Here is an 11,947-nt window from a genome sequence, read left to right on the forward strand (position 1 = left end):
CCTCCCCCTCCTCCCCCCTCCCTTCCTCCCCTCCTCCCTCCTCCCTTCCTCCCCTCCTCCCTCTTGCTCATCTCCCTCTTCCCTTCCCCCCTCCTCCCTCTCCATCCCCTCTTCCCTCCTCTCCCCTCCTCCCAGTCCACCCTCCCTCCTTCCCTCTTTCCCTCTTCCCCATCTCCCCCTTTCTCTCCCACCTCCCCCCACCTCCTTTCTCTTCCTCCTCCTCCTGTTTCTTCTTCAAGTGTGTTTCTCAGGCCTCCGCGTCCTTGAACATGGACAGTGGGCCGTGGGGCAGGCGGCGTCCTTGTCACAGGGACCCCGGTTCCCTCCCACCCCTCACTCCCAGCTCCTGGGAGGCCAGCCGTTTGGCCTTTGGGCCGCACTGTCTCCTCTCTGGGAGGACGGTCCTGGGCTCAAGAGCCCTGTCTGTGTGCGTGGGCGGTGCTCTGGTCCTTTCTCGGGGACCCGTGGTGGCAGGTGGCAGGCCGGGGCCCCGGTGGGCCTCTCGCGTCTGTGGGCGCTCATTTGGCATTTCCCGAACATGCTGTTTGGATTCGCAGTTACAGTCCCCCTCAGGGACGTCCTTTGTCCTCTCTGCAGCGCGGACCCCTCCAGGACTGTGTAGGTGCTGCCCGGCAGCATGCCTGGGTAGGGGAGGGCAGGGCAAAGCGACCACGCCCTCCGGGAGTGTCCCCAAAGGACGTGGGGGCGGGTCTGGGCTGAGGAGGAAACCAGCATTGTCAGGGAGGAGAGACAGCCAGGGCGGTGTCCAGAACGTCGGTCCATTTGCTTCCCGAGGGAGTCCCGGTGCTCACGGACAGTGTTCCGCCGGCTTCCTTCTTGGCGCCTGGGGACCAGTCAGCGAGTGCTTGCGGGGCCCCCGGCTGTGAGCTGGGGCCCCGCCGCCGTCTCTTAGGGCCCGTCGGCCCCTCGCAAGCCACCGCCGCAGACGGTAGAGACTCGATGAACAGCGAGTGTGGCGCCTCCTGGTAAAACTTCAGTGACAGACACTGAAACCGGAATTTCGTATTGTTTTCACCTGCCGCCAAGTATTACACCGTCTTAGCACCCCGAACCGTCCAGAACCGAACTCCCTGCAGGCAGCAGGCGGGACTGTGCCCCGAGCAAGGCCTTTCCGGTCACTGCCAGCTGATCGTGGCCCCGGTGGGGTCGCCCTGGGGCCCGGCCGCTGAGGGCTCAGGAGGCTGGGCGGGAGCCTGTCGTCAGCGCTCCCATACCCTGTGGGGACATCCTTGCAACCATTTCTGGGGACGGCCGTCCTGGTCCAGAGCTGCCCTGTTTCCATGTGTCCCGCCCGTGAGTCTGCGAGCCTTGGGCAGCCTCGCCTGCCCTGCAGGTCCCCCCCACCTGGGCCTCTCTCTCTGAGAATGTTCCGGCAGCTCCTGTGAAAGTGAGTCTCTTTCTTCTGATTTCTTTCGTCGTCTGTCCTCTCGACCTCCTGCCCTCCCGCGCTCCCGTGCCGGCTCTCGGGTGCTCCTTACGGGAGCACCTTCTGGCTGAGGCTGAGAGGAAGGCCGGTCCCCCAGGCCAGGCGTGCATTTGCATAAGGGCCGATTGATCGTGGCTCAGGCTAATTGGTCAACAGAGCGGACTGCCAATAAACAGAGGCCCGCCGCCAGAAACAAGTGGCGTGAGCGGCTGTCGGAAGAGCCTGCCCAGGACAAGAGACCACACAGCCTGCCAGCCCGGAACCTTCTGTGCCAGAGGAAGTGCCCTGCGCCACCCCACCCCCCCGCCCCGTTTGGCCCCTTGTCATCCACACACCTTTCCTTTCTGGACCGTTCCTGTCTTGCGCCTCTCCCGCCCTCGCTGCCAGGGGAGCTGTGAGCCTCCTGCAGGGGGACTAATGGATTAGTTGTGATCCCAAGGATAGAATTTTCTTCAAGGCCTTTACACACTTAAAACAGGGCGGTTTCCCTTTTCCTTCAGTCATGGGTTAGGGCTGTTCTCTGAAAAGGCTCCCTGGGACCCAAGCTCAGTGCTGTGCAGAGTCCCACGTGACTCTCTCCTGGCCGCGCGGTGCCCTGCCCGCTGTCCCTCCCCGGAGCCTCAGGTGGAGCGCCTCCCAACCCCCGCCCCCCCCAGCACCCTCGGCTTGGGCCAGAGGGTCAGGGGCGGTGCCGGCTCTGTCCCCACACCGGAGCCTCTCTCCTTAGCACTGGGGACCCTGGGGCCGGGTCACTCTCTGGAAGGGGCCTACGCTGAGGTTAAGGAGCACCCATGACCCACCCCCAATCAGTGATAGCAGCACCCCCAGTTGTGACGACCACAGATGCTCCCAGACATGGTCTGGCGCCCCCCGCCCAGGGACATGACACAGGGGCGGGGGGGCTCCTCACCTGCCCGCCGGCCCCTCCTCCTCCCCGACCTGCAGTGTCTCCGAGGTCCTTGCTCAGCCGGGCCCCCGCCCCCCAGGGGCTCCCCTTCCTGGCAGCACCCCCACCCGCACCCCAGACGGCCTCCCCAGAAGAGTGCCGTGCGCCCTTCTCCTTACCCTTCCGTGGATGAATCTTCTGCACGGAGATCTGGTTGTGTGACTTGGCCCCACCCGCTGACACACCGTGACCCCCCTGCTCCTTGATGGAAGCCCCCCCTGCGTCCCCCCCAGCGTCTCCGTGCTCTTCTCCCCCCGTTCTGAGCAAGTGGCCCCTCTGCGGGCCCACCTGCCCTTTCCCTGGCCCCCTGTTACCTCTGGCAAGCGTGTCGAGAAACGCTCTGCACCGGCCTGGAGTCCCAGCAGGCATGCGATCCGACGGCTACTAGCAGCCTTGCCCAGATGGACGGGGCACGCTTCCTCATGGGGCCCCGGGGGCCTCCAGGGCAGCCTCTGCCCGCTCCTGCCGACAGCCGTCCCCCCAGGCCCCTCTCCACCCTCCACCTTCGGTCACCATGGAGACCTGAAGCCAAGGTCTAGCTTCCCAGCCCTGTGATGCCCACTGGCCTGTGGGTGACCCATCTCCCCTTCCCCCTGTGCCTGATGCCCTGACCAGGCTGGGCAGCACCACATCTCTGACCTGCGCCCACCAGGCCCTGCCCTGCTGAGCCCTTCCCCACAGACATGCCTCCCGTGGTCCCAAGGGGCTTGTCCTGCTGACCCACTGAATTCCCTAGATTGTTCTTCCCCAGAGCGCCGCTAGCATTTCTTGAAGGTGAAATCCCTGAACGCCTTAGGCCTGCCTGTCTCTGGGGACACAGGGTGCTGGAAGAAAAGGGGAGAGCGTGTCTTGGGGCCAGGCAGCGGCCTTGATGCGCCCCAAGGGTCCCCTGAGACCAGAGACCCTGGGCAGCAGGTAATCTTGCAAGAGCTGGCATCTTGGGAGCTCCGGGCCGCTCTGCTGACCGGACCAGGAGCCGGCCGCATGGGCAGGGGTCCCAGAGGAGCACCCCCGCCCTGCCATCTGAGCTCCCGAGACACCTGCTTCCGTATTGGAACTGTTAGTGTGGGTATTCCCTGGATTCGGTTCATAGGAGCCTCCAGCAGGGACCCCCAGTCAGGCCTGGATGGTCAGTGCATTTCATCTCCACCCTCTCCTGAAACTCCGCCAGGATGGGCTCAGAGGGGCGACAGAATGGCCCAGGGAGGGTGGCTGCTGAGACTGGGCCCCACTTCGTGGCACAGCCTGGAAAGGCCGCGGAGAGACGCAGGGTGCTCTGGGGGCAGGGGGCCGAGCATGAGGCGCCGCGGGGCTCAGGGTGACATTCGGCAGAGGATGGTGAGCGAGGCAGCAGCTGCAGTGAGAGAGCGGAGGCGGGAGCCGCCAGCCGCCTGACCCCTCTGGGCCGGGGGTCGCCTTGGGTCACCTCCCAGAGCCGGGCGGTCAGGCAGCAGGGCCCCGGAGCTCCGGCCTCTCCAGATGCTCTGGGAAGAGAGAGAACATGGCCTGCGCCCAGATCAGAGAGCCTGGCGCAGAGGACCAGGGTGACCCACGCTCTCCGCCCGTCGCTGTGCGGCTTCCCAGCTCTGGGATTAAAGCGAAGATGCCAGAAGCTTCTGGAAGGAACAGCCAGGTCCACGTAAAGAACAAGAAGCCCAAAGACATCGGGCTTTCCACCCATGATGCTACGAGCCAGCACGCGAAGGAACAAGGCCTTCAAAAATGAGAAGGGAACTGATTTTCAGGCCGAAGCGCGTGCCGTCCGCGGGGCTCCGTCCACTCAGCGTCTGACTTGGCATCGGCTCAGGACACGACCTCGAGCTGTGTGGTGCCGAGCCCCGCGTTGGGCCCTGCGCAGCTTGGGATTCGCTCCCTCTTCCCCCTCCCCGACTCGCGCGCTCTCACACCCACAAAAAAAGGATGTGCCTCGCGAGATTACCAACTAGATGTGCGAGGGGGTAAAGATCTTTCTAGACCTCCAGAGCCTCGGGTTCCCTTCCTCTCTGAGGGAGGCCCTGGCGGACACGCTGCAAATAAACAAGGGCACCAAACAAGAAAGACGCCAGATCAAGGGGCCCGCGGGGACAGGCCGCTGGCCACCGTCGAGGAGTGTGGGGACACCCCACGCTAGAGGCCACACCTTGAGCTCGGCGATCACCTGGAAGGCCAAGCATCTGATACGGGAGCGATGACCAGCGCCAGGAGGGGCGCAGAGAATAGAGCTCAGGATGAGACCTCCAGAGGGAGAACAGCGGAAAGGAGGCGCCCCGCCCCGTGGCGTCTGTGCCGGCAGCCGCGGGGACAGCGGCTCGTCTGGGGGTCTGGCCCAGGGGGCGCCGCGATGGCCAGACCGTGTGACCAGGAGGTTCGTGGTGGCCGCTGCCGCCTGCGGCTCCGGCCAGCCAGCCACCCTTGTTCCAGCTTCCGTTTTCACAAAATAGATCCATCTTCGCTTCCACTTGCTTCTCCTACTCTGTGGTAGGGGGTGGCCTTCTGCCTCTGTCCATCCATCTGTCCATCCAGCGCCATCCGTCCATCCGTCTAGCGCCACCCATTCTGGGGTCTCCGCACGAGCAAAGGCCCAGTGTGGCTTGGGGGCTGGCGCTGGGGGCCCAGGAAGGTGCAGGCATCCCAGGACGGACAGGACCACCCCTGGCCGGCCCTGGGAGCAGCAGGCGCATCAGGAGTGGCCTCGGGTTCAGGGCGGGGCAGGGCGGGTAGGAGTGGGGCCAAGGAGCCGGGCAGCTGCGGGAAGCCAAGGCCAGGTGAGTTTGGCAGGAGGACGCCCTCCAGCTGGCTGCTGGGGCCAGCGCAGGGTTCGCCTGTGGGCCCCCTGCCCTGCGGCTGCCGCTCCCTGCTGGTGGCAGCTGGTGACAGATCCCCCTGGGCCGCGCAGCTGTCCTGGGGCTTGTTTCCAGGGTGGGGGGGTCCGGCCCTCCCGGAGTTACCCCACGTGGAGGCCCTAGGGGTTCTGTGGCGGTAGAGTGCGTTCTCCCCTGGCCCCCACGCCCCCTCCTGCCTGGCTCCTTGCCCGCGTGTCCTCCCGCCACCCCACCCCGCACCCCCCACAGCGACCCGTGCACGCCTTGATGTGTGTGACGCCATGCCTCCGCCCATGACGCTCCCTCCCCTGGAATGCTCCCTGCCTCCTGCCCTCAGTCATTGGAGCCGCCCCTGCGCCAGCATCCCCGGGGCCTGTCAGCCCTGCACGGAAGGCCCAGGACAGTCAGCGTCAGGGGACAGGCAGGAGAGGGCTCGGCAGGTGTCAGGTGCCCGTGTCCTGGGACAGCAGGGCCGTGATGGGCACCCCCGGCCCCAGTCAGGTACCCTGCTTTGCTTGGTGACCTCCTGATCTTTAGAGGTGTGACTGCCTCTCGGCATTGCTGACACCGACGGGGAAGGAAGGCTCGTAGGTCATGAGGCCTTGAGGCTGAGACCCCATAGGGGTGTCCCCTCAGCCCCTCCGGGACGCTGGTGACTCGCCCAGGGCGGCCTTCTCCACGCCCCGGCCTCTGCCTCAGCTCCTGGGCCTGTCACACACCCGGGTGTCAGCCTGAAAGCCGCTTCTTTTCCCTCCTTGCACAGTCCCCAGAGCCGGCAGGGAGGCCTTTATAACCGGCTCTCCTGGTTTGCCCGGAGGAGCCGTAGCCAAGCCTCAGGTGACGTCTCACTCGGGGCCGTGGTGGCCCGGGTGGCCCTGGTGGAGGCCGGCTGCCAGCAGGCGAGCCCCGGCCTCTGCAGCTCCTTTGAGTGAGGGCCACAGAGCACGGGGACGGGGACGGCCAGGCCCTGAGAGGAGGCGTCCGGGGAGTCAGTGCAGGTGCTAGAGAAAACCTCCCTGACGTTTACGTTCTAGACAAATTAGTCTGAAAGAAAACAGACACTGGAGAAAGACTGAGGAGGACAGAAAGGCCAGTCTAGAAAGGAAGAAAGAGCAGACCAGGAGGCCGGGGCCGCCGTAAGTGCATCTTGTCCCCGCGTGCAGGCGTCCCCACCCGCCACCCTGCCTCCGCCCCGCCTCCCAGCAGCTCTGCCCCCGCCCCCCACCATCCCACCTCCCGGTCATCACCCGCTCTGCCCCATGTGGTCCCCGAGCCTGTCCCCCTCCCCAGCCCCCCACCATCTCACCTTCTGGTCATCACCTGCTCTGCCCCATGTGGTCCCTGAGCCTGTCCCCCTCCCCCGCCCCAGCCCCCCACCATCTCCCCTCCTGGTCATCAGCACCCGCTCTGCCCCACACGGCCCCCAGGCCTGTCCCCTTCCCCTTCCGCTGCCCCTCAGCCAGCCCTGCTGGGGGCTCTGTTCTGCTGGCTGGGTGGTGGGGCGCACACATGAGGCTTCTCCCTGTCACTTGGCCTCCTGTCTGATGACTGTCCCTCTCCAGGTCCCACCGGAAACGGAGCCAGTCCAAGAAGCCCAAGCCCGAAGACCCCAAATCCCCAGGGGAGGGGGCCGCCGGGGCCACCCTCCTGGAGGAGGCTGGCGGCTTGAAGGAGGAGATGTCACAGGAGGCCGACCCCGAGGAGGAGGAGGAGGAGCCCCAGCCCACACCACCGCAGGGCCGGGAGGCTGAGGCCACAGAAGGTCAGTCGTGGCTGGGGGGCCAGGGGTCTCCTTTCTGAGCCTCAGCTGGTGGAGAAGCCAGCCTTCCCTGCGCCCACGGAGTCCCTGGATAGATTGGGGGGGAGGGGGTCTTACACAAATGCGCACTCCAGAGTTCTCCAGGCTGTATTTGGTTTTGCTCTTTTAATTTTTTTTAATCTTTTTTTTTCTAATCTTTTAATTTTTGAGAGTAAGGCAGAGACTGAGTGTGAGCAGGGGAGGGGCAGACACAGAATCTGAAGCAGGCTCCAGGCCCCGAGCGGTCAGCACAGAGCCCAACGCGGGGCTCAAACCCACGAACGGGAGATCATGACCTGAGCCAAAGTCGGATGCTTAACGGACTGAGCCCCCCAGGCGCCCCTGGCCTCTGTCCGTTAGATTCACGAGAGCCCTGGCCGCTTCACCCTGGCACCGCCTGACGCCGTCACCTTGGGCTTCAGCTTTCAGCGTACGAAGGCGGGGAGACACGGCCCTCAGCCCGTAACAGGGGCCTTCTCTGCCTCTTCTGAGGGGGACCAGCTTGCAGTTTGCCGGACGCACGTCATACGTGGCAGAGACAACCTAGAAACGGGGCTGCTGGGGCCAGGGGTGGGGCCTTCGGATGTGAGGGCGAACCGGGAGGGGCGGGTGCTGCGGGGTGCTGGGGAGGGGTCCGGAAACCTGCCCGCGCACCATCCATCTGAGGCTGTCCACTGTGGGCGCTGTAAAGGTTCCTGCTCCAAGTGCCTTTGCTGCTTTATGGCCGGTTTCGTTTCCCTGATTGACACCGTCAGCTGCCCCCCATACACCCGTCACAGGCGCTCACTGGCCACGAAGGAGGGGCCGGGCTGAACCCCTGGCAGTGGCACCTCGGACGCACAGTGTCGCTCCCGGCGGCCTTGGCCGCCGCTGAGCCTGTCTTGTGTGCTCGCAGGGAGGCCGCTCACTGGTGTCAGAGACATCCCAGCGTGTTGCCCCAGGGCGCAGGCTGAGGCCCGGAGGAGGCCGCTGCAGCCCCGGTGTGTGGCACGTGCCCCCGGAGTGCGCACAGGCTGGTGGTCAGGGCACCCGGGGGACTGGGGTTTCTCCGGGGAAACACGCGCTGCCTCTGACCCCCGGCACCGTCAGGAAGCCCTGTCTGCACAGCGGGCAGGGGGTCTAGACAGCCCAGAAGGGCGAGGTAGGGCGAGGACCAGCGTCCCTGCTAGAGGACAGCGACACTGTCGCTGTTGGTGTGGGCACAGCCGCCTGCACGGAAGAGGGCTGCCCAGGCAGCAGGCAGAGCTGTTGGAGGGGAGCCTGATGCGGGTGATTTTCCAGAAGATGCTGCTTATGATGAAAGCAGCCACCTTGTGTTGGCTCTTTGGAAGCAACCTAGCAGAAAACACAGCCCTTCATTGAGAAATTAGAGACTTTTTAAAGACCAAGAAGACTCTCCATGTGAATGGAGCTACGTGCGCCCAGAGAGCGGGTTCCTCCGAGCGCCGCACCGGCTCTCAACGCCCCTTCGGGGTCCGCAGAGTTCCCGGGTGCCCCCTGGATACAGATGGAGGGAGGCCCGGGGAGAGGGGTCCGCAGAGGTCAGGCTGCCTGATCAGACAGCACGGGAGCCAGGGCAGCCCCCGCGGCCCTGCAGGAGGTGGAAGTGAAGGCCCTGGGCCTGGCCCAGGAGTGACTCTCAGACAAGGCTTGAATGTCACAGGGCACAATGCGACATCCCGTTTAATTCAGGTTCAGGGAATGCACCAGGCCAGACGGTGCCAAGGCTGCCGTAACAGCACTCTGGAGGCCAGAAGTCCAAGTTCAAGGTGTGGGCAGAGCCGGCTCCTTCTGAGGCGGAGGGAGAGGCTGTCCCAGGCCCCGCCCCTTGGTTTGTGGACGCCACCTTCTTGTCCTGGCCACTCCAAGGGGCTCCTTGCCAGTGGGCAGCACGTCCTCTAGGCCCTGCACCCCTGTCACCCGGCCCCTGGGACCTAACAAACACTCGGGACAGAGTCCACGTCCCTTGAGATGCGGCGTTGGCGGGCTGTGGCGGGCAAATAGCGATGTCTCGGGATCTGCAGGGAGAGTAAGAAGGGAGCGAGCCTTGGGCGGCTCGGCGGGGTCTCTGCAGGGGCCGGAGGCCCGAGGCTGGGTGGGGGCTGGGGGCCGGACAGATGTACCCCCTAGACTATTAATTCTAGATGAAGCTTTGCCCAAAGACTCCTGACTATACAAAAGCCACGTCCCCCCTCCCACTGCCCACCCCCAGGGCCTCACTGGCTCTCGACCGCTCCTGCCTGGCCCCATCCTGGTGACGGGGGCCCGGCCTCCCTGAGTCTCGGGAGCTGACGTCAAGACCCCTTTCCCGGAGAGCCTCCTGTGCGGAGATCACTGCTGCTGAGAGCAGGGTCCTCCAGGAGAATCACCTGGAAGCTGGCCCTCTGGATCTGCTGCCCCTCCCCGTCCTCTCCCCGAGTGCCGCCCAGGACGTACCAGCTTCCCAGGGCGGGTGGTGTCTGCTCACCGCCCCCCCCTTCCAGACCCCCCACCCGTGCTCCCTGCCAGGGCCGGGAGGAAGGAGGATCTGGTGCGGGGGTGGCCGCCACAGCCCTGTGCCTCTGCCAACGGAGTCCTGTGGGTCCCCCCACCCCCAGCCCTTGGGGCGGAAGAGAACACTGAACACGTTGAATAAACAAGCGCTCACAGTCAGGGGTGATGGCAAACGCACATGGGGGGATCAAGTGGAAGATTTTAAAGTGCTTTCCAGGCTTCCTTTAACATCAGCTTAATGTCCCTAAGAGCTGTCAGCGCCAGCGACCGCATTGTGGGCAAGCAGCGGGCATTTTGTGTGGGGTTTGCGGAGGGAGAGCGTGAACGCCTCACGCACGCACAGCGCCCTGGGGGGTGGCGGGGGGGCAGGAGAGGGGGCCCTGGGGCTCTGCCCAGGAGGCGGGACTCAGTGTCCCCCGGAGGGAGGAAGCCTCCTTAGGGGTCAGGGCCCTGTGGCGCCTGGACCTCCTCCCACACCCACCCCTGACCTGAGCGGGAGGTAGGAAAGAAGCCAGGCGTCTCCCCTGGTTTGCGGGGCCATCAGGGGGTCCTTGCCCTGCCTGTGGCTAATCCGGGGCCGTTCTGCCTTCTCGCCCGTCCCACCATTGCACTGTCCCCCCTCCTGGGAACCATAAGCAGCAAGGGACCCGCCCCGGGGGCCAGGCTGGCTCCAGACCCTGGGCCTGGCCTCTCAGGGGCTCAGCAGGGGAGCAGGGCGAGGCCAGTCCTGTCGGGGGTGTGGGGGGCCCTGACCGCGTGACTGGCGTTGGGGCAGGACGGCAAAGGCAGCTGCGCCCGCAGTGAGCGGAGGCCCAATTCGGAGGGGCTGTGCCCTCCTCTCGGACACACGTCCTGCGCCCAGGACACCCGCCCCCAGCACAGTCCAGCCAGCCGTCGGCACCACGGTGTGGCCTGGACTCTGGGCACTGCCCTGGTGGTCCCCCCTCCCACAGGCAGCACCCCACAGACGCTGAGCTCAGGGGCCCAGACCCACCCTGCCTCTGGCGCGCTCCCCTTGGTGAACTTCGGTGCCACCGTGCGCTCCCCAGCCGTGCAGGCTTTGAAGGTGGTGGCACCTGACCCACTGGAACGTCCTCAGCATTGGTGGGGGGCGGGGAGGTCCCTCCCTGCCATTCTCGGGGGAGGGGGGAGGCTCGCATGCTGAGGAGATACCTGGTGGGGACCCCTAGCCCCGTCTGTGACTGTCCCCTGCGCCATGTCAACATTCCCTCAGGCGCAAGTAGGTGAGGGGCTTGACAGGGTCTCGAGGGGAAGGCTTGTGGTGTCGCCCCGACCAGGGCAGAGCCCTGGGCACCCAGGTGTCCTTCCTGGCCCATGGCTTTCCACTACCGGCCCCCTGGCCGTGACCCCCGGGTTTCCTTGAGCCTGTGAGATGGGAAGAGGCCAGGCCCGTTCTTTTTTGGCAGTGAGCAGACAGGAAGTAGGTCCCAGTGTCCCCCGGCTGGAGGGGGCTCAGCGGGTCTCCATTTGGCAGGTGCGCACTGTCAGGGCAGGAGGGGCACGGTTCCCTCCCAGAGCAAAGCCGTTTCTGGAAAGTGCCTTTTCCACAAGTAGCACAGCCTCGTTGCCCTTTCTATAAATGAGCAGAACCAGCGGGACATGAGCAGCCCCGACGCGCCTCGCCGCCCGGCCCCTGGGGCCCTGGGTCACCCGCCACCACGGCTCTCCCTCCAGGCGTGTCTCTGCCCTGCCCGCTCCCACCGCCCCCTCCCTGTGCCCCCCTGCACGGCTTCCCCACGCCTCTCCCTGCACTGGCGCTCCCCCGGCCTCATCCCGTGCCCCTCACGCCTCTCTCCACCTCCGAGTCTCTTCGCTCCCACGCTGTCTCCCCACCTCACCTCCACGTTCCGCCCAGACACCTCTTTCCCACCTCACAGGTGGCCTTTCATTGCCATTGAGCCCCGCATCCGCATCCATGGGGGGAAATGGTTTTGTCTGCGGAGCAGAGCGTCTGTTAAGTGCTTTCCGCAGCCTGATAACTTCAGGAGGCGCAGGCAGGAGGGGGTCCCCCGCAGGGAGGAGCTCCGTGGGTCCCCAAGTGCTCAGGCCCCGGGGCGTGGGCCATCCCAGCAGCCAGGGCAGGGCTGCAGCGTGCAGATGGGGAGAGGGGGAAGGGCAGGGCCGCCCCTGGAGGTCACGGGGCAACAGGGTGTGGGGCGGCCATTGGGCTCCATCCCAGCGCCGGGGCTGGCTGGCTGCTGGGTCGGAGCGTGTGTGCTTGCCGACTTCCTGGGTCAGCGCAGGTCAAGGGTGACGTGAAACACCCTCCCTTTGGGAGCCTCACCTCTTTCAAGGTCAGCTGCACCTGCTTGTCCTCTCTGGCTGAGGAGCGGGGCTTTTATAGCATGAGGTAACATGCGGCAGCCCTGGTGCAACCCGGGCACGGCACGCTGCGCCTTGGCAGTGGCTTAGCGTGGAGG

The 11,947-nt window shown here is 65.5% G+C and overlaps 1 protein-coding gene across 1 annotated transcript in view; it reads left to right on the forward strand.

The window, feature by feature from the left end:
• KDM4B (lysine demethylase 4B) overlaps positions 1-11,947 on the forward strand; it is an 86,229-nt gene that overhangs the window by 59,377 nt on the left and 14,905 nt on the right. The window contains 2 exon segments of the mRNA XM_029919339.1: positions 6,250-6,351; positions 6,778-6,977. Coding sequence (XP_029775199.1) covers positions 6,250-6,351; positions 6,778-6,977 — 302 coding nt within the window.

The sequence above is a fragment of the Suricata suricatta genome, chromosome 12, assembly GCF_006229205.1.
Source record: "Suricata suricatta isolate VVHF042 chromosome 12, meerkat_22Aug2017_6uvM2_HiC, whole genome shotgun sequence".
NCBI lineage: Eukaryota > Metazoa > Chordata > Mammalia > Carnivora > Herpestidae > Suricata > Suricata suricatta.